Raw genomic sequence first — 22,986 nt, 5'->3', positions numbered from 1 at the left:
ATTAGGGGAGTAATTAGGGGTTCAGCGTGTTGCTCAAGGACACTTCAACACTAACTCTGGGGGACCCCGGGATCGAACTGGGAACCTCGCGGTCACAGTTCCCATCTGGCCGCTCGACCGGACCACTCTACCCCTGACCCACTGCCGGGGTCATAACCTTTATTTAAACTCAGAGTTGAGGGGCAGGCCCTCATTTTCAATGTAGCCGGGGTAACAATACAGAACACAATACTCAACAGGCAGTCATTCATCAAACATAATCTGAATAGTAAGATCACATTTAACATTTAATTCTACGCCAATGAAGAAACCCAACACCCTGCCAAACCCTGATTATTTCTATTGGGAGCAACTGGCATGAAGGTCATAAATGTCTTACAAGTGGTACCAATGGTGACAAGGTTGAAGGTAGGCAATACAGTACAATTGCATACCATGGTATATTAATAGGATTGAGACAACAATACATGTCAACAATGCATGTCAACAGATACTGAATTAAATCCTTTTAAAGGCATGACCCTACTAATAGTGTCAGCATAGCAAGCAATACACTCTCTATATAAATGAGGCCGGTGTGAGATGATTTGAGTGCAGGAGGATTTCAGAGTTCCATTTGGGAGGTGAGTGAGACTTGTTTAGCTGTCATTTATAGTGAAATAAATATAAGATGCTAACTGCCTGACACATGAATTCATATAATGGCATAAGAATAGATTAGAATATAATAGAATTCTATAATAATAGAATACAAATATAATTTAATTTCATGGCATGAATATAACTAACACGTATGCTTTTTGAGCTTTTTCTCTCTTACCTAATGTATGTAGCATTTAACACATAGAAAATGTAGTCTTCTCATATAGTGTGATCAATCCAACATTGCACAATGTACATATACTCTACTGTTGAATATTACTATCAATGCTATAGTTAGAAAAACTGTTATTGCTGATATAAAATATATAGATACAACTAAGGTATGTGACTGTTGTGACTACTAGCAGTTTTAGGATAAATACTAGTTACTGTTACTATTGCTGCTTTAGTATCAGTGTCTCTGCTATAGCAAACACACATGTTATCCTAAAATGATATAATGATTATGCCTTACTCTTACTCATTTATATGCCTTGTGCCTCATTGCACATTTGCATATTTTTTACCTTTATTCTGCCTGCCCTTATTGTGTTATTTCGAAGGCTTTTCATACTTTGTATTTCATTATTTTTGTTTGTATGTTTGCCCCTCCCACACACACGCTTAGGAATTGCACTTGAAGGTTCCAGCTGCGTATAGAGGGGAAAAGTGAGTGTTCATCCTTTTTCTATTAAACTAACCAACACAACTAGTCTTAAAGAAGTCCTACAAATCTCTGTTCAGATCACAAGTCAGCAAAGGCATCAACGCCATCTTTATTCCTGTCTACAGCAGTGTTGATTTTTTTTCCGACTAAAAACTATGACGAAAAATGTTTGTCGACTACCTTTTTTCACTGACGAAAACTTAAATAAGAACTAAGCTATGACTAAAACTAAGACTAAATATATTGACATTTTCATCAACAAATAAAAACTAGACTAAAATGTCAGGGAGGGACTAGTGGAGAAGAGATCTAGTAGAACTAAAAGACAAGTCCATTTTATTTTTGGTTGCGCTCGGGTGTTGCGCTCTGAAAATAGCAGATCTACAAGCTCACAACGTGTTGCGCTGCGACGCGTTCTAAGCTAGTAGATTGGCTATTTTCAGCATGCAAACAGTGCGTAAAATCAGGCATTAGGATGCCATCAAAGCCCCCCAAAATACATTATTGTCGACAAATTCAACTGTAGAGGGTGCCCGCTAGTGGTCCAGGCGCATACCACATGTGCTGGTAATCAAACTTGTCAGTGTGTTGCGGGTTCGACTCCCGATCCCGAGGACCTTTGCTGTGTGTCACCTCCCCATTTCCTGTCAGCCTATTTTCCTATCAATAAAGGCAGAAAAAGCCCAACAGAATATCTTTAAAAAAAACATTACTGTAGATTTAGTCGACTAAAATCGTATGATATTTGCTCATCCTTTCAGATGAAAAAAATATTCAAAGGACTAATGTCCTAAAAAAAACTAAATCAAAATTTGCTGTCACAATCAACACTGTCTACAGGAAGCCGCCACCATGAGTACGGACGCCGAGATGGAGCAGTACGGCAAGGCCGCCCCGTACCTCCGTAAGTCAGAGAGGGAGAGACTGGAGGCTCAGGCTTCAGCCTTTGATGCCAAAACGGCAGCATATGTGGCCGACGTCAAGGAGCTGTACCTCAAGTGTAAGATTATATCGAGGGACGGTAACAAAGTCACCGTGGAAGTGGTCGACACCCAGACGGTACGTATATAGGTGGAGGTGGATCCAGTGGTGGAAAAAGTGCTAAAGTAAAAGTATCAATACCACAATCTAAAAATACTCTGTTACAAGTCAAAGTCCAGAAGTCAAAATTTAAAACTACAGAAGTATTGGCATCAAAATTGACTTAAAGTACCAAAAGTAGAAAGTACTCATTATGCAGAATGTGCCGTTTCACAAGTTTTCAAAATGTATAAAAATCTTTTGAAAATAGCAGATCTAGAAGCTCACAATGCGTCACGATGCGACACATTGTGAGCTTGTAGATCGACTATTTTCAAACGGCCGAAATGTATACAGGGCTGAAGTGGTTAATGTATGTTTTGTAATAATAATCAAAATCTGCAAAGTAACTAGTAACTAAAGTTGTCAAATAATTGTAGTGGTGTAAAATATTTGCCTCTGAAATAGTAGTAGTATAGTAAATACGTTACTAAGTAAAAGTATAGAAAATTGGACATACTCAAGTTAAGTAAAAAATACCTTAAAATTGTACTTAAGTACATACTTGAGTAAATGTACTTAGTTTCCACCACTGGGTGTATCTAATATCAAATAGCGGCACTAGTACAACTGCAAATACAATACATTCTGAAGTTTTCTGAAGTTGTTTTCTTGTTTTTTATTGTCTAGGAAAGAACTGTAAAAGAGGAGGATGTGACCCCCATGAACCCTCCCAAGTATGACAAAATTGAGGACATGGCCATGATGACCCACCTCACTGAAGCCACTGTCCTGTATAACCTCAAAGAGCGTTATTCAGCGTGGATGATCTATGTAAGATTTTATACCTGCTGACTCTGAGAACAGTACAGCAATCTGCTCTGAGCTGTCAATAGCAAAGAAAAGAGAAACAAGAAATGACAATATATCATATATTGGCTTGCTGCAAGCTGATATATATCAGCTTGCAGCAAGCCCTAAATCCCTTGAAAAGTAGGCTACTGTCAACTCATGACTCTTACTTACATTACCAAAAAAATATATATTTTTTTATAACTTGTGAGGAACAGCGCCACAGATTTACCATAGAGATATGTACAGTGGCCGAACCTAGTATCGCATCCGTGTTTAGATCCCATAAGATGCCATATTCTGAGAGGACATGGGAAGGCATTGAGCTATTTTCAAAGAGCCAAAGTTTCAATAAGGCTGAAGTGGTTAATGTATGTTTTGTGATAATAATGAAAATGTACAAAGTTACTAGTAACTGAAAGTTTTCAAATAATTGTAGTGTAGTAAAAAGTACAATATCTGCCTCTGCGGTGTAGTGGAGTAGAAGTAAAAGTATTGAAAATACTCCAGTAAAGTAGAAAATACCTCAAAATTGTACATAAGTACAGTACTTGAGTACACATACTTAGTTACTTTCCGCCATTGCCCCACAGCCCTAGTGATCCATGGTCCCAGATATGTGAGGTGCTCAGTGCATGTTGTTATTACAGATTACAGCCAGAGCTTTAACTAAAACTAAGATGAGAGAACATATTACTCCAGCATTCTGCTTTTACAGGCCGACGGCTTGGAATAGACAACACCCATTAGACCTAAGACAGGCAGCCTCTGTAGATAGCTTTAAAGCACAGCTCAAGACCTATTTCTTCACTCTTGCTTTTAGTTGATTTTTAAATCTCTGTGTTGTTATTCATGTCCTCACTATTTGTGCCTGGTTCACTGCCTTTTTTGCTATTTGTTTAATGTTGTTTTATGTTTTTTATTTTATTTTTTGCTTGATTGTTATATGTGTACTTCTTCTGTAAAGCACTTGTGCTTTATTCTTGCTCTGTAAAGCACTTTTAGTTTCATTTCATGTCATGAAAGGTGCTATACAAATAAAGTTTATTATTATTATAATGTTCTCTCTCTTGTCCCCTTCAGACCTACTCTGGCTTGTTCTGTGCAACTGTGAACCCCTACAAGTGGCTCCCAGTGTACGACCAGCAGGTCGTAAATGCCTACCGAGGCAAAAAGCGTGTGGAGGCTCCACCCCACATCTTCTCTGTCTCTGACAACGCCTATCAGTTCATGCTGATGGGTACGTACTGGTCAAGACAATGCAAACAAATATATAACTATAATGGTTTTGTGCTGTATAGGCTACATGACTAAAAGTACATTTGCTTTACATTTTTTACAGATCATGAGAACCAATCTGTCTTGATCACGTAAGTTTCTCATCTACTAAGCATAAAAAAAGAACATTGAGATCAAATTCACTAACTGCGTTTCTCTGAATGTGTGCATTTATAACCAGTGGAGAATCCGGTGCTGGAAAGACTGTGAACACCAAGCGTGTCATCCAGTACTTTGCAACAGCAGCAGCTAGTGCTGGTATAGTAAAGGTGGAAGCACCAGTCGGTGCCGGCAAAATCAAGGTATTTGTACAGGTTTTAAACTTGGACAAATTACACATTTTGATCATAAATAATTTATATGCAATATAGCAATTCAATGTATAAGAATTCTGACCGAATTCTAAATCTGGTGATGTCTAGGGGTCACTGGAGGATCAGATTATTGCAGCCAATCCTTTGCTGGAGGCCTATGGTAATGCCAAGACTGTGAGGAATGACAACTCCTCTCGCTTTGTAAGTGCAAAAATAATTATGTAATGAGAAATCCTGCAATCATTATGTAGAGGGATGTTTTACAAATTGTGCTTCATGAAACAGGGTAAATTCATCCGAATCTGGTTCAACAATAGTGGTAAACTGTCCAGTGCTGATATTGAGACATGTAAGTATGAAATTAACATATGATGACTTATGTACATAATAATAATAATAACAATATTATTATTATTATTCATAATAATAATAATAATAATAATAATAATACAACCCTTATAGATCTGCTGGAGAAGTCCAGAGTGACCTACCAGCTGCCTGCTGAGAGAGGATATCATATCTTCTATCAGATGATGACTGGTCACAAAGCTTACATTATTGGTAAATTGAAAATAGACTTATGATGTGGCGATTTACATCAATGAATTAATAAAAACAAATGTTCACCCTTTTACTTTTAATCCCTTTTCAGACATGTGTCTGATCACCACCAACCCCTATGACTTCCCATTGTGCAGCATGGGTCAGATCACTGTGGCCAGCATTAATGACAAAGAGGAGCTGGACGCCACTGATGTCAGTAAACATATTTTTATAATAGGTTTCTAATAGTCAGTGTACAGTCAGTCCCTCTGCAAGTACAATGCATGTTTGTTATGGTCATGAAGTGTGGGTCACCCCCCCCCCCCCTAAATTTAGAGTAGCCAATTATTTTTTTTACCCCCTTTTTCTCCCCAATTTAGTTGTTATGCCTATTAATTCCTCTCCACACACATTTCTATGTGGTCACTGCTGTTGTGTCCTACTGACTCACCTGCCAGTGAGGAGCCCCCACCAGGAGGACGTAGGGCCTTCGTCCTACTCCTCCCGCCTAACGCTCGCCCAATAATCGAATTGAAGATGGATGTTTGTTAATGTAATGTGTTAATGTCAATCTTTTGAACACATGTATGCTACTGACATCGATCTAAAGTGATGTTTGTTAATGTAATGAATGTTCTAATCTCAACCTTTTGATGGACAGGATGCTATTGACATCCTGGGCTTCACTGGTGAGGAGAAGCTGTACATCTACAAGTTCACCGGTGCAGTGATGCATCATGGGGTCTTGAAGTTCAAACAGAAGCAGCGTGAGGAGCAGGCTGAGCCCGATGGCACGGAGGGTGAGCTGCATCTTCAGCCAAGGAATGAAAACAATCAATAGTTTATCATAAGTATTGTATTTTAATACATTCTATAATCTACATCTTTGTGACATATTTTAGAGGCTGACAAGATTGCCTACCTGATGGGTCTGAACTCAGCAGAGATGCTGAAGGCTTACTGCTACCCCAGAGTGAAGGTTGGAAACGAGTACGTCACCAAGGGACAGACTGTGGGACAGGTGAGAAAGTTACTTTATTTCATTGTTCTGAATTCATACGCACCTTATATTCTTATACATGACATACCAAAGAACTCTAATATATTTTATTGTTCTGAATTCATACGCACCTTATATTCTTGACTCAACATACCATTAGAACTCTAATATCTTTTTGAGTTCTGGCCAGACTTAATTGCAGTCTGACATATTTTGACAGTAGTGCTACCCATAAAAACTACACATTGTGTAGCCATCCTATATTAAAATTGCCTTGTGGTTGGGTGGACGTCACCATCATCGTTTATCCGTGTACCTTCTTCTAGCACACCAGCAGTGCAATTGCTTCCACACTATGCTCAAATAATAATGTATGCCATGGGAAATCCAATACCCTACATTTCTTGCTAGCAACTTTCATATTTACCGTACACTTTTTATTCGTATGAAACTACATTATTGCGCAATCCTTATTAGTGATCCTACGCGATCACATGCGTCACATTTTTCCAGATATACAGCGCATGCGTGGATACGAATAAGACGACGGCCGTTGCCACACACACACACACACACACACACACACACACACACACACGTGCGCGCGTTCGGCCTGAACCTCTGTTATATTATATGTACAGTATTATACACTGCCAAAGAAACAATGACAGACCACACTGAGTAGAACCGCTGCTCCTTCACTTGGAAGCTTAGGTGGTTGGTAAAAACTATAAACAATTAAATACACACACATTTTAACATTCAACATTTTAAAGTCATAAAAAAGTAATCATATTCAAAACAAATCCCGTAACAATTCACATGTCTCATTTCAACAGAGTGGGTGACCGCAGTGCTATACCCACACTAAATGGGGGTGGAAAATGCATGGATGTATACTTCTTTGGAAGAAATGTAATAACAATTCACACCCCTACTAATAACGGTCTAACAAATAACTGTTTCCTTAGGTAATGAACTCAGTGGGTGCCTTGGCTAAGTCCATCTATGAGAAGATGTTCTTGTGGATGGTCATCAGGATCAACGAGATGCTGGACACCAAGCAGCAGAGAAACTACTACATTGGTGTGCTGGACATCGCTGGTTTTGAAATCTTTGATGTAAGCATGGACTTCACCCCAAAAATGACTTATTTTCAATCAATTACACGCCCCATGAAGCATTGAATTGATGGATATTGTTTTGTTTTTATCGCATTCCTAAGCCAATACTTAACCGGCGGTCTCTCCGGTAGGAGACGCAAAGAGTCTCCTTTGTGTAAGTAAAGGCCCGTTCATAGTCCCTAGATGGGTCTGAAACGTCCGTCACGGGGTGAGGGATTCCGTCCGTTCTTTACGGACACATGCATGGTCGCTCAGGAGAGAGAGATTGCACGTACCCAACGTTGCCATGTCTGCTTATTATAAGCGACTTTGGGCTTATTCTTCTGTATAGTTGCTTGTAAACAAACAAGCATTTTTTTATTGGTGGTTGCGGTTTTATTTGGCCTTGTTTCTAAAGTGTAGTTGCTTATTTGGGCCAATTATTATTTAAACCAGTGATTCTCAAATATATATTGTAGATCTGCTATTTTCATATGCAGTGGTGTAAAGAGGTAATTGTACTTTACTTGAGTATTTCCAATTTCCAATACTTTTACTTTTACTCTACATCTCAGAGGCAAATATTGTTTTACTTTTACTCCACTACAATTATTTGAAAACTTTAGTCACTAGTTACTTTTCAGATATAAATGATGATATTATGAAACATACATTAACCACTTTAGCCCTATTTTATACATAGGCCGATCTACAAGCTCACAACGTGTCGCATCGCGACGCATTGTGAGCTTGTAGATCGGCTATTTTCAAACATTTTTGTACTTTTACTTTTGGTACTTTAAGTACATTCTGATACCAATACTTTTGTACTTTTACTCAAGTACATTTTTAATTCCAAACTTTTACTTGTAACAGAGTACTTCTGCATTGGAGTAGTGATACTTTTACTTAAGTAAAACATTTGAGTACTTTTTCCACCACTGTTCATATGTGGCCTAGTCGATTCTTTTGGGCTTGTTTTCATAGACCTGGTTACTTATTTCTCTCACAAAATCTGGCAACAGGTTACAATGCTATGAAACTAGCATTGTAGCCCAGTGGTACTACAGGCAAAACGCAGTGAACGTGCGTCGGGCTGACGGTGAATGTCGACTGAACGGACGGAAAAACTGGAGCCGCAATTGACGGAGGGGGAGACAAAAACGTCAACGTAAGGAGCGCCAGCGCTCGTTACGTATCCTTACGTCCGACTATGAATGATACTTTAGGCGTTTTTGTACAATTAAGGCTAATTTATGAAAAAAACACAAAAAATCACACCCAGTGTGAAGTGGGCGGTGTGTGGTCATCACATGACTCACTTAAAAAAAAACATAAATGTGTTTTTTTAAGTGCATAGTCCTATTTATAGGGCTATGTGTCATGTGTTTCGCTAGCCAATCACAGTCCTGAATAGAGTCAGCCAATAGAGTCAGCCAATCACATTGCAGCTAGTGGTCATCACAGTGATGGAAGCTCACTTAAAGAAAAGTATAGAATGTGTAGGGGTTAGGGGTGTACAATGGTGGCCAATCACGGTGCAGGGTTAGGGGGGTACAATGGTGGCCAATCACAGTGCAGCGAATGTCGATGTCCAAACCCCACATATAGGGGCGGTTACACCACCCAAAAATAATAATCTGGAGATAAGAGGTTCTGCCCGACAACAAAGATATATAGCAATATAGGTTTTTCAGAAAACTTGTTAGGATTCAGAAGACATTTGTAGAATTGGCAGGTCTTAATGGGTTAAAAGATTAAAGTAATGATATGTCCACCTACAGTTCAACACCCTGGAGCAGCTGTGCATCAACTTCACCAATGAGAAACTGCAACAGTTTTTCAATCACACCATGTTTGTACTGGAACAAGAAGAGTACAAGAAAGAGGGCATTCCCTGGGATACCATTGACTTCGGCATGGACCTGGCCGTCTGCATTGAGCTCATTGAGAAGGTAGGTACATCATGGACCTGGCCATCTGCATTCTCCTAAGTGGGTGTCTGATGGAAAATCTCGCAAACCTCCAATGTTTACTGTCTGAAAGAATACAAAAAATATATTGTTTTTTTCTCAAATGTCTGGCATCTAATGATAGATATGTCCTCATTATGACCGTGTCTGTGTATGCTCTGAAAATGTGAAACCCGTATTTTTCATTTCACCACGTCTTTAATATTGTTTTTGTCATTGCATTAAGTTTTTGCTTTTGGTGTTTTGTCTTTTGTCTCCTTCACAAAGCCCATGGGCATCTTCTCCATCCTTGAAGAGGAGTGCATGTTCCCAAAGGCCTCAGACACCACCTTCAAGGCCAAGCTCTATGATCAGCATCTTGGAAAGTGCAAAGCCTTTGAGAAGCCCAAGCCTGCCAAAGGCAAGGCTGAGGCAATGCAGCCCCACTTCGCCCTGTTGCACTACGCCGGTGTGGTGGACTACAACATCAATGGCTGGCTAGAGAAGAACAAGGATCCCCTCAACGACTCTGTGGTGCAACTGTACCAGAAGTCTTCACTGAAGCTGCTGTCTGTGTTCTATCCTCCTCCTGAGCCTGAAGGTATGTTATTAATATAATATAATGTGTTCTATCCTCCTCCTGAGCCTGAAGGTATGTTATTAATATAATATAATGTGTTCTATCCTCCTCCTGAGGCTGAAGGTATGTTATTAATATGACAATATAATATAATGTGTTCTATCCTCCTCCTGAGCCCGAAGGTATGTTTATTAATATAATAATATAATATAATGTGTTCTATCCTCCTCCTGAGCCTGAAGGTATGTTTATTAATATAATAATATAATAATATGTGTTCTATCCTCCTCCTGAGCCTGAGGGTATGTTTATTAATATAATAATATAATGCAATGCGTTCTATCCTCCTCCTGAGCCTGAAAGTATGTTTATTAATATTATAATATAATATAATGTGTTCTATCCCCCACCTGAGCCTGAAGGTAATAACAGTTGCTGGCTGGCTGTGTTCTATCCTCCCCCCAAATATAAATAAGGGAAATCAATATATCTAATCAAATCAATTACCAAGTTAATGAAATAATGACATTATTTGACAGTAAAATCATCAACTTGTGATATTAAAGCTGCACTATGTAACTTTCCTCTAACAAAGGAGCGGCGGCAGGAGGCAAGAAGAAGAAGGGTGGTTCCATGATGACTGTGTCTGCTGCTTTCAGGGTAAGAATATTTATTAATTATCAACATTATCTAGACATGTAACTAATAGGCACAATATATTTTCGTGTTGTAAATAAACAATATTGTGAGCAGATCAGCTATTCTTGAATTGCTGTAGAATAAAAAAGGGCTTAACGTTTGTTGTATGTTTTGCTTAAATGTTTTGAATAATGATCTAAATCTGCAAAGTAACTAGTAACTAAAGTTTTCAAATAATTGTTGTGAAGGAAAAAGTACAATATTGTACAACTTTTAACTGATAATGAACCTATTTGGCTCTTTATTATGTCTCGACAGGAGAACTTGGGGAAGCTGATGACCAACCTAAGGAGCACTCATCCTCACTTTGTGCGTTGCCTGATTCCCAATGAGTCCAAGACTCCAGGTAAACACAGAAAATATATATAATAATACATATTATTAATTTATTACACATATAATTTAATATCCAGTCCAAACAAGTAAAAAAAAAAAGAAAAGAAAATAAATAAATATATATATATATATATATTCCCAACGAGTCCAAGACTCCAGGTAAACACAGACAATAAGAATTTAAATGATGATGGTGAGGTGGTCATTTAATGTTTAATGCAACTTGTCCTTATTGTGTCCTACTACTACTACTACTACTACTACTACTACTAATAATAATAATAATAATAACTAGAAAGTACTGTTCCTGAAGAAACAGTGTGGGATCGCTAAGAATGTTGATAGTATCACACTACTGTGTGAAAGTACTGTTCCTGATTAATTCTGTCTTACCTATTTATATTACCTATTGTGATGTTACGTGAAGCTTGACCAATCCACACTAATAATAGGTGCCAAAAACGGTCTGAGTAATAATAATTAACTAGAAAGTGCTGTTCCTGAAGAAACAGTGTGGGATCGTTAAGAATGTTGATAGTATCACACTAGAAAGTACTGTTCCTGATTAATTCTGTCTTACCTATTTATATTACATATTGTGATGTCACGTGAAGCTTGACCAATCCAAAATAAATAATAATAATAATAATAATAATAACTAATGAAGATAACATTAGTGTGATCGCTGAAGCGATCCCACAATAATAATGACTATTAATGTCTATAAAGTACTGTTCCAGGCCTGTAATCGCTTCAGGAACACTAGAAAGTACACTAGAAAGTACCGTTCCTGATGAATTCCGTCTTACTTATTTATATTACATGTTGTGATATCACGTGACCAATCCACCAATCCATGGTCACAATCCACGGTCGACCAATCCACTTGACCAATCCACGGTCACAAAACGGACCAAAAAACGGGCATAATAATAATACTCATAATAACAAATAGTGGGAATAACATAGTGTGAACGCTATAGCGATCCCAGAATAATAAATAGTGGGAATAACATAGTGTATATAGTGTGTGTGTGTGTGTGTATATATATATATATATATATATATATATATATATATATATATATATATAGCGATCCCAGAATAATAAATAGTGGGAATAACATAGTGTATATAGTGTGTGTGTGTGTATATATATATATATATATATATATATATATATATATATATATATATATATATATATATATATATATATATATATATGGCTCAGGGGTAGAGTGGCCGGGTAGAGTGAACTGGTTCCCAGTTCGATCCCGGGCTGGGGGGCTCCCCCAGAGTTAGTGTCGAAGTGTCCTTGAGCAACCCCTAATTGCTCCCGATGAGCAGGTTGGTGCCTTGCATGGTTTCCTCCGCCATTGGTGTATGAATGTGTGTGTGAATGGGTGAATGTAATGCACAATCTATGTAAAGCGCTTTGGATAAAAGCGCTATGCAAATGCAGCATTTACCATTTATATATATATATATATATTATAATAATAATGAAGCAACATCTTTACAGGCCTGATGGAGAACTTCCTGGTAATCCACCAGCTGAGGTGTAACGGTGTCCTGGAGGGCATCAGGATCTGTAGGAAGGGCTACCCCAGCAGAATCCCATACGCTGACTTCAAGCAGAGGTATTCAATCCTTTATTTTCAGGTTTTAGTTCCATAACTATTAACGGGAGGCATGCAAAATGACCATGAAACTTTTGCTAAACAGGTACACAGTACTGAACACCGCCGCGATTCCCCCGGGCCAGTTCATGGACAATAAGAAGGCTTCAGAGAAGCTTCTTGGGTCCATTGACGTTTCCGTTGATGAGTACAAGTTTGGACACACCAAGGTAAACACACTGTACCTCATGATGAGTACAAGTTTGAACACACCAAGGTAAACACACTGTACCTCATGATGAGTACAAGTTTGGACACACCAAGGTAAACACATCACCAACCAGTGTTGATTTTCACAGCAAATTTTAATTTAGTTTAAAGGCAGACCAGGTAACTTTGAGCCTAAATTATATATATATATTTATTTAGCATTTTTTCCCTCTATCACATACTATATAATTATGCTTAAAAAGACACATCCCTCTGGCTGTATTTTGGTTTAGTTCCACTGTTTATGTTGACACTCCACTGTTTATATTGACATTCACCCCTTGCAGGGACTTAAAAGTCTGTGGGGGGAGAGGGGGGCTCGGTCGGAGCTCTTAATTGATCCCTTTGAACTTCAAAGGGGTTGTGCACTGAGTTGATTGATTGGGCCATAAAAGTGTCAAACTCGTTAGTGCTCTCTCTAATCAATGAATGCATCAAAGTCAGCAATCACTTTGATTCCTGTCAGAGAGGAGAGGGGGGGTGTACACACATATATCTGAAAAACTACCTAGTTTGCCTTTAAGTTATAGTCTTTTTAGTCATATTTTAGTCATCTGAAATGTTTTAGTTTTAGTCTAGTTTTAGTCGACTAAATGTCATGAGATTTTAGTCGATTAGATATACAGTTGACAAAAATGTATTTTGGTGGGCCTGGTAGGCGCTGCAATGTCTGATTTTACACTTGGTTGCATGCTGAAAATAGCCAATCTACAAGCTTGTAGATCTGCTATTTTCAGAGCGAATCAGAGTCAGTGAAAAAAGGTAGTCGACGAACATTTTTTGTCATAGTTTTAGTCGACGAAATCAACACTGCTGTGAACCTTGTGTAACGTTATTGAGAGAGGACCAAAAGTTGTTTTCCAGGCGATTATCTACATATATAATATGTAATATCCTATGCAGGTGTTCTTCAAAGCTGGTCTGCTGGGTGCGCTGGAGGAGATGCGAGATGAGAAGCTGGCTAAACTGGTCACCATGATTCAGTCTCAATCCAGAGGTTGGATCATGAGGGTTGAGTTTATAAAGATGATGGAGCGGAGGTATGCTTTGACATAATTTAATGTCATATTTAGTTCCAATTTCTTAAGGCAGGGGTCTTCAACAGGGGGTCCGGGGGGTCCTCAGAGTTGCTACAGGGGGGCTGCCAAATCTTTGTGTGAACATTTGTGTGGAAAATGTTTTCTTTCTTTTTTTTTTTACATTAACCACTTGAACCCTAATCTGAGTTCCCAGAAGTTCCTAGTTCCTAAAAACGTTGAAGACCCCTCTCTCAAGGTACACGTTTTTAAATTACCAGAACCGTTTTCCCAACAGAGATGCCATTTTCACCATCCAGTTCAACGTGCGCTCATTCGTCAACGTGAAACACTGGCCATGGATGACGCTGTACTTCAAGATCAAGCCTCTCTTGCAGAGCGCTGAGACTGAGAAGGAGCTGCAGAACATGAAGGAGAATTATGAAAAGATGAAGACTGACCTGGCCTCTGCCTTGTCCTCCAAGAAGAACCTGGAGGAAAAGATGGTGTCCCTGGTGCAGGAGAAGAATAACTTGGCAATGGCAGCCGCATCGGTAAGTACATTTCTGCAAGGAAGTTTTGTAGCTCAAATCGTACTATAATATTAGCTTGAATCTTTTCTCATATGTTCGTCCTGAACAAAATGCTGATGCAAGAGCTAAGAGCATAGAGATAAGCTCGATTGGCAGAGCTTTTGTAGCCGGGTCTTGTTCCGGGGTCACTACACTGACATGTTTCCTTATGTTATTTATTTTTGACCACAAGGGAGAAGATAGTCTGAACGATGCTGAGGAGAGATGTGAGGGTCTTATTAAAAGTAAGATCCAGTTGGAGGCAAAACTCAAAGAGACAACTGAGAGACTGGAGGACGAGGAGGAGATTAATGCTGAGCTGACCGCCAAGAAGAGGAAGCTGGAGGATGAATGCTCTGAGCTCAAGAAGGACATTGATGACCTGGAGCTCACCTTGGCCAAAGTGGAGAAGGAGAAACACGCCACTGAAAACAAGGTTCATGATTATACACTTTATGATCATACACTCTATACTCTATGAACAAGGTTCATACTCTATTAGTTGTCTTATCAATTTATAATACAAGTTATGTTGTGCTTATTCAGGTGAAGAACCTGACCGAGGAGATGGCCTCTCAGGATGAAGGTCTTGCGAAGTTGACCAAGGAAAAGAAGGCCCTCCAAGAGGCCCATCAGCAGACCTTGGATGATCTGCAGGCAGAGGAGGACAAAGTCAACACTCTGACCAAGGCCAAGACCAAGCTTGAGCAGCAAGTTGATGATGTGAGTTCATCAAGTGAATCAAGAGGTTTTGAACACATTATGTTTATTGTTGTACTGAATTATTCATTGTTGTTTTTAATCATTTTGCAGTTGGAGGGTTCTCTGGAGCAAGAGAAGAAGCTCCGCATGGACCTGGAGAGAGCCAAGAGAAAGCTTGAGGGTGATCTGAAACTGGCCCAGGAAAACATCATGGACCTGGAGAATGACAAGCAGCAGTCAGACGAGAAGCTAAAGAAGTAATGTGGAACACAACAGTTTTTATTATTATTATTAATAATGATTCATATTCATAATTAATAATAATAACAATGTTAAATGTCATGTACTGTATTCCACAGGAAGGAGTTTGAAACAAGCCAGCTTCTGAGTAAGATTGAGGATGAACAATCTTTGGGGTCTCAGCTGCAGAAGAAGATCAAAGAACTCCAGGTATTTATAATTTCTTTCAAATCTAAAGTTGAACCGCTTAAACCCTATACCCTATACTTATGTACTTAGTTGACCAGGGTCCCCCATGGGTCTATACTTAAACCCTATGTACTTTGTTGACCAGGGTCCAACATGAGTCTATACTTATGTACTTAGTTGACCAGGGTCCCCCATGGGTCTATACTTAAACCCTATATACTTAGTTGACCAGGGTCCCCCATGGGTGTATACTTAAACCCTATATACTTAGTTGACCAGGGTCCCCCATGGGTGTATACTTAAACCCTATTATACTTACTGTAGTTGACCAGGGTCCCCCATGGGTCTATACATGGCCCCATCCTTTTTTCCCATTACACCAAATCTTTTTGCCGAACACTGCTGATCCCTAACCCTAACCCGAACACTGCTGAAGTTCACAACGTGTCACGTCACAACGCGTAGTGAGCTTGTAGATGTGCTATTTTGCCAAATGTCTGCCTATTATGACGTGCCAAAACTAGGGACGCGAGGGCTCAAGTGGTTAAATCTTTTAATAATAATTCTGAGTAAATCAGGATTTTCACATGTTATTCTAATATCCTTCATTTTGAAAAGGCTCGTATTGAAGAACTAGAGGAGGAGATCGAGGCAGAGCGTGCTGCACGTGCCAAGGTGGAGAAGCAGAGAGCTGACCTCTCCAGGGAACTGGAGGAGATCAGTGAGAGGCTGGAGGAGGCTGGTGGAGCCACCGCTGCTCAGATCGAGATGAACAAGAAGCGTGAGGCTGAGTTCCAGAAGCTGCGTCGTGACCTCGAAGAGTCCACCCTGCAGCACGAGGCCACTTCCTCTGCTCTCCGTAAGAAACAGGCCGACAGCGTTGCGGAGCTGGGTGAACAGATAGACAACCTCCAGCGTGTCAAGCAGAAACTAGAGAAGGAGAAGAGCGAATACAAGATGGAGATCGATGACCTGTCCAGCAACATGGAGTCTGTCGCTAAGGCAAAGGTAGAATGGAATGTCTATGGATAATTCTACGATTCTATTCTACTAACTATAATACAAAAGAAAAAATGCTCTGATTGATCCCACTTCTGACACCAATTGTAGCGTTTTGTTTCTAAACAAAGTACCCAATTGACAATTGAGACAATTTTTTGGAATATTGAACAGCTGTAAACATGACCTAATAAATGTAGGTCACACTATCATTAATTGAATATGTCCGTTGTTAATTAACAGGTAAATCTTGAGAAGATGTGCCGCACCCTTGAGGACCAACTCAGTGAAGTCAAAACCAAGAGTGATGAGAATGTTCGCCAGATAAATGATATTGGAGCTCAGAGAGCAAGACTGTTGACGGAAAATGGTAAATGTTCTTGTAAACCATGTAAGGTCTACTTTACATGGTTTGTCAATAGTACCAAATTCTATATTTATTTAGAGATGAGGATTTGATTAACAGTTATCCCAAGCCTTTTACGAATATGTATCCAACAAAGATGATACAACTTTTTTTAAAGAATATTTCAATTTCTAACTAGGTGAGTTTAATCGTCAACTGGAGGAGAAAGAGGTTCTTGTCTCACAGCTCTCCAGAGGCAAGCAGGCCTTCACCCAACAGATTGAGGAGTTGAAGAGACATGTTGAAGAGGAGGTCAAGGTGAGGAGCATTTTTTTTTTTTTTTTTACAAACATGCCTTGTATTATATTTTTGTGTTATTATGTTCAGTTGACATTATTTTGTCAATTTCCTTTTATCAGGCAAAGAATGCCCTTGCCCATGGTGTGCAATCAGCTCGCCATGACTGTGACCTTCTGAGGGAGCAGTTTGAGGAGGAACAGGAAGCCAAGGCAGAACTGCAGCGTGGAATGTCCAAGGCCAACAGTGAGGTGGCTCAGTGGAGGACCAAGTATGAGACTGATGCTGTCCAACGCACTGAGGAGCTGGAGGACTCTAAGTAAGAGATCAGTGTTTTACACTATCAGGCACCACTCTCTATACAGTGATCAGGTACCACTCTTTATACAGTGATCAGTGTTTTACACTGTCAGGTACCACTCTCTATACAGTGATTAGTGTTTTACACTATCAGGTACCACTCACTATACACAGTAAGTGATCAGTGTTTTACACTATCAGGTACCATTCTTTATACAAAATATTACCCACAATGATTTGATTGCATTCAAAACTGACCAACAGGAAGAAGCTAGCCCAGCGTCTTCAGGAAGCTGAGGAGGCAATTGAGGCTGTGAATTCCAAGTGCGTCTCTCTGGAGAAAACCAAACAGAGACTCCACGGTGAAGTGGAAGACCTCATGATTGATGTGGAGAGGGCCAATGGTTTGGCTGCCAACCTTGACAAGAAACAGAGGAACTTTGATAAGGTGCCTCGACATACTGTACAGTAGATTATTTTAAAACATAATGATTTTAGCTTCCATAAAGTGGAGTAAATTACACATGTCATTATAAATGGTTTGCAGGTCCTGGCAGAATGGAAGCAGAAATTTGAAGAGGGGCAGGCAGAACTGGAGGGAACTCAGAAAGAGTCTCGTTCTCTCAGCACTGAGTTGTTTAAGATGAAGAATTCCTACGAGGAGTCTCTGGACCAACTGGAGACCATGAAGCGTGAGAACAAGAACCTGCAACGTGAGTCTTTCTCTACATATTTCTTTCAATAGCAGTTTTGCTACGATGTTTTTTGACAGCTTGTTTTGAGCCAAGGCTGTTGTTTGTTAACTGGTCAAAATGGGTCCTCATTTTAATCAGGTTATCTCAAAGTTGGGTTCATGTGTGTTTAATATTTAAAGTAGATATTAATCAATGCAGTATCATTAATGCAATGCAGAGGAGATCTCAGACCTGACTGAACAGATTGGTGAGACTGGAAAGAACATCCATGAGCTGGAAAAGACCAAGAAACAGGTGGAGACAGAGAAGTCAGAGATCCAGACAGCCCTGGAGGAAGCTGAGGTAAGACTTTTAGGTTGTAGATGAAGAAGGAAATTGTCGCTATATTAGATTTTGTACCAATAGTGGAGTAATACAAATCACATTCGTAGGTGCATTTTACATTTTGATCCTGTGTTACATTTTAGGGTACTCTGGAGCACGAGGAGTCCAAGATTCTTCGTGTCCAGCTGGAGCTCAACCAGATCAAAAGTGAGGTGGACAGGAAATTGGCAGAGAAGGATGAAGAGATGGACGGGATCAAGAGGAACAGCCAGAGGGTGATAGACTCCATGCAGAGCCAGCTGGACTCTGAGGTCAGGAGCAGAAACGATGCCCTGAGGGTCAAGAAGAAGATGGAGGGAGACCTGAACGAGATGGAGGTTCAGCTGAGTCACGCCAACCGCCAGGCTGCTGAGGCCCAGAAGCAACTCAGGAACATCCAGGGACAGCTTAAGGTGCAAAACATACTTAGTTAGTTAGACATAATGTGACTGGATGTGAATAAGGACATTCATTGTCATTGAGCATTTTTTTGCATTTAATGTCCTTTCATGTCATATGAAAGCAGGGAATCATAGCTACAATTTGACATATTGGTTTGACCCACCAGTTTTGGAGATATGGCTTATACAATGATGTCTTGCACAGATACAGAGACCTCTTTGTTATGTGAGATTTTCACACATATAGGTCGATGTCGGGTAGAGACCTATTATGTCCAAAACCGTTACGTTTCAAGAAATGAAATAAATCTTTGTTCCAAATGGATCCAATGTAGATGTTATTTAGTCACAAGCTCGAAAAATGTGTTAAATATTCATAAAACCCACAGAAAGACATAATCATTTCCAAGCTGTTGTCTCTATTTTAGGGTGCGTTGTGAGCCTGTAGATCTGCTATTTTCACTACTTTTACATGGCATTGTAAAAAATAAGGCATTCTTTTATGGGAAAAAAACACAAGAAACAAGGAAAACAAGATTTCAAATGGATATAAAAGGCAATTATATTAAAGATATGCTGAGTGGCCGCATTCTGATATTTCTCTGATTATGACTATTATGATTTGTTTTAGGATGCCCAACTGCACCTTGATGATGCTGTCAGAAGTCAAGAAGATCTGAAGGAACAAGCTGCCATGGTGGAGCGTAGGAATGGCCTCATGACTTCAGAGATTGAGGAGCTGAGAGTGGCTCTGGAACAGACAGAGAGAGGCCGCAAACTGGCTGAACAAGAACTATTGGATGCTAGTGAACGTGGTGGACTGTTGCACTCCCAGGTAAGTCAATGAAAAACTCGCAACATCAAATATTGAACATACAGGTCATGCATACTTACATTGATAAAACTGAATCTCTATTTTAGAACACAAGCCTTTTGAACACCAAGAAGAAAATAGAGGCTGACCTGATCCAGGTCCAAGGTGAAGTGGATGACAGTCTTCAAGAAGCAAGGAATGCTGAGGAGAAGGCGAAGAAAGCCATCACTGATGTATGTTAGAAAGTCCTACTCTTATCTATTAGAAATGCTTATAGCCATCACTGATGTAAGTTAGGATGTCCTGTCCTACCCTCATCTATTAAATATCTTCATAGCCATCACTGATGTAAGTTAGGATGTCCTACCCTTATCTGTTAGATATCCTCATGTCATGCTTCATATTAACGTACCATACTGTACAATGCAACAATGACATTCCAGGCTGCTATGATGGCTGAGGAGCTGAAGAAGGAGCAGGACACTAGTGCTCACCTGGAGAGGATGAAGAAGAACATGGAGGTCTCAGTCAAGGACCTGCAGCACCGTCTAGATGAGGCTGAGAACTTGGCTATGAAGGGAGGCAAGAAGCAGCTCCAGAAACTGGAGTCAAGGGTAAGATGTAGTTTACTTCAACACTGGTTATAATGACTATAACCAGATATATTTATTCTTATTTCATTGTCTATGACAGACAATGAAATAAGAATAAATAAGTTCATAGTGCATAATTCAATTCTGAAGGTGTTATAGTCATGGACAATAAAATAAGAAGAAATAACTTCCTTGTGCATCATTCAATTCCGAAGGTGCGTGAACTGGAGGCAGAGAATGAGGCTGAAGTGAGACGTGGAGCAGATTCTGTTAAAGGTGTCCGCAAGTACGAGAGGAGAGTGAAGGAGCTGACCTACCAGGTACTGTAATACCATGTTCACTTCAGTGACAAAATGAATAGATTGCATGAACATACAATTAATGTTATAAATGCACTTTCACTTCAGACTGAAGAGGACAAGAAGAATCTTGCCAGGCTTCAGGGTCTGGTAGACCAACTGCAGTTGAAGGTCAAGAGCTACAAGAGACAGTCAGAGGAAGCGGTAAGAAAAAGATTACGTGTTTTTTTTGCAACCACACTAAGGAATCATATGAATCATGTTTCTTAGTGTGGTTGCTATATAGATGATATAATCAACCACACTAAAGAATCATAGGAATCCTTTTCTGAACCACTTAAGCCCTATAACAGTATATGCTTCGTTGACTGGGGTCCCCCAGGACTCTATACTAGGTTTGCTATTTTTTTTACCTCTAAACCAAATCTCTCTGCCGGAAACATAGATGTTTCATACATACATAGATGAGCTTGTAGATCTACAAGCTCATGACGCATCGTAAGTTTGAGGATGTGCTATTTTTGCCGAATATTCGCCTGTTTTCACTGAATGTGCACATGTTATGACATGACATGCCCATAAATAGGGATGCTAGGGTTCAAGTCCTCACTATGGAATCATAAGAATCAGTTATGTATAATGCTGGTATGATGTGAACATGACCAGCCACAGCGTGTTCTTCACTGTCTATTTAGGTGCTTTATGTGAGCGCTGAGCAACACAATATAAATCAGGGTTGTCAAACTGGCGGCCCGCGAAAAGGTCCATGGCGGCCCGCAAAATACTTTTAAAAATAGTAAATTGATACTACATGTAACAGACATAGAGTCGCACTTTAAATTGCATCCAAGCAGCTCTCCCCCCTCCACCACTCGCTACAGCGAGTACCTCTGATGGCCCGCTATTGTCTCTTCACAGCTGTGGAATGTTCTGGCTGATTGGCTCGTTAACAGTCTATTCAACTGCTAGTCGAGTAGTAATGGCTATACTCTTTGATCCTCACGCAGAAGTCAGCCTAGCACGGACATGTTCTCTGTCAGTGTGTGTGTGTGTGTGTGTGTGTGTGTGTGTGTGTGTGTGTGTGTGTCTCATCTCTCTCTCTTGAGCTCAGAGCTATTTAACATTCAATCTGGGAAAGCATCTGTCATTTTAAGATTCATTTAGCTATTCAAAAATAGCAGATATACAAGCTCATAGTGCAGCACTGAGTGCCACACTATGAGCTTGTAGATCTGCTATTTTTGAAAAATCATGGAAATTTGTGTAAGTCTTCACAAATGTCTTCTAAATCCTGCTATAATATGTGATTCTCTAAATGTTTTATGTCTATATATATATATATATATATATATATATATATTTATTTTTAAAGACACATGCGTTTCTGGATTAAATGCTCCTTACAAATTGCATTTTGTTTTTAATGTCAATAATTAAAGTAGCTATTCTTCTTCATAATTAAACATGTTTTTAAAGGTGATATACTGTAGTTAGTAGCAGTGACTGAGACAACAGACTTTGTCTCCACACAAATCTCTAGATTGGCGTAGCACGGCAGCCACACCATAGTAGAGAGCCAGGTTATGTGTGGATGCTGTGGCCTGTTAACATGTGGGCGCTGATGTTCCATGAGTCCACAGCGCATAAGCGCTGCACACGCATGCAGTGTGTTTTTAGGCATCATGATAAAACTGCATTGCCCAGGTGCCATTGAAAAATGTCTACCTGGGTGCCGTGCAGGAACCCAGTCATGATCACGCCCGAATGTCAACATGTCAAGGCTCCTTCCTGTAGACCCAAGACACGTACATTAACATGCAACATGGGCCACTGCAACCAAGCACACTTTACAATTTCCTGAAATGGCTTTGAACCATCTCTATCATATTGTAGGAGGAATCAGCCAACTCTCACCTGACCAAGTGCAGGAAGGTTCAGCACGAGCTGGAGGAGGCTGAGGAGCGTGCTGACATCGCTGAATCCCAAGTCAACAAGATGAGAGCTAAAAGTCGTGACAGCAAGGTAAATAAAATACTGTATATAATGCAATATGAAAAGGCACATTATGATTTAACTAATTGTGTTGAATGCTATTCTAACTGTATTCATCTTTTCGCAGGGAAAAGAAGCTGCTGAGTAGTTTCTTCAATCCAAGAATTCACCCTAAAACGTCATAAAATATGACGCATTAGGTCTGCATGTATTCAATAAAGCATTATAAATATTCATATTTTGTTAATTGTTGTTTTCATTATCTCTGCCAGGCCGAAGGCCAGGGCCGG

At 39.7% G+C, this 22,986-nt stretch overlaps 2 protein-coding genes across 2 annotated transcripts in view; one reads left to right on the top strand and one right to left on the bottom strand.

Moving 5' to 3' along the window:
* klhl7 (kelch-like family member 7) overlaps positions 1–22,986 on the bottom strand; it is a 399,517-nt gene that overhangs the window by 230,206 nt on the left and 146,325 nt on the right. The gene's annotated exons all lie outside the window — the stretch shown is intronic.
* LOC311061333 (myosin heavy chain, fast skeletal muscle-like) lies at positions 599–22,932 on the top strand. Its single transcript, XM_084079933.1, has 41 exons — positions 599–623; positions 1,271–1,311; positions 2,150–2,368; positions 3,020–3,163; positions 4,265–4,421; positions 4,524–4,551; positions 4,641–4,761; positions 4,882–4,974; positions 5,059–5,122; positions 5,236–5,334; positions 5,426–5,529; positions 5,978–6,116; positions 6,219–6,337; positions 7,288–7,437; positions 9,204–9,374; positions 9,660–9,972; positions 10,547–10,611; positions 10,909–10,996; positions 12,512–12,629; positions 12,715–12,838; positions 13,782–13,918; positions 14,193–14,448; positions 14,660–14,902; positions 15,013–15,189; positions 15,280–15,425; positions 15,528–15,618; positions 16,216–16,605; positions 16,840–16,966; positions 17,142–17,260; positions 17,362–17,558; positions 17,804–17,987; positions 18,087–18,252; positions 18,452–18,576; positions 18,702–19,010; positions 19,630–19,833; positions 19,920–20,045; positions 20,256–20,426; positions 20,621–20,725; positions 20,813–20,908; positions 22,598–22,726; positions 22,824–22,932. The coding sequence occupies exons 3-41, from the start codon at positions 2,162–2,164 to the stop codon at positions 22,842–22,844; spliced, it is 5,823 nt and encodes a 1,940-aa protein (XP_083936059.1). The 5' UTR covers positions 599–623; positions 1,271–1,311; positions 2,150–2,161; the 3' UTR covers positions 22,845–22,932.

Source organism: Gymnoscopelus microlampas (genome assembly GCF_963454915.1).
Source record: "Gymnoscopelus microlampas genome assembly, chromosome: 15".
NCBI lineage: Eukaryota > Metazoa > Chordata > Actinopteri > Myctophiformes > Myctophidae > Gymnoscopelus > Gymnoscopelus microlampas.
Note: the sequence above shows the minus strand (reverse complement) of the source record. Positions and strands in the feature narration are given on the sequence as shown.

What these genes read in the sequence shown, in the direction of transcription:
- LOC311061333 (XM_084079933.1), top strand. Translation starts at nt 2,162, where the DNA reads ATGAGTACGGACGCCGAGATGGAGCAGTACGGCAAGGCCGCCCCGTAC. An exon ending in AGAAGATCAAAGAACTCCAG is followed by an intron (nt 15,619 to 16,215) that starts GTATTTATAATT and finishes CATTTTGAAAAG; the next exon opens with GCTCGTATTGAAGAACTAGA. An exon ending in AAGACTGTTGACGGAAAATG is followed by an intron (nt 16,967 to 17,141) that starts GTAAATGTTCTT and finishes ATTTCTAACTAG; the next exon opens with GTGAGTTTAATCGTCAACTG.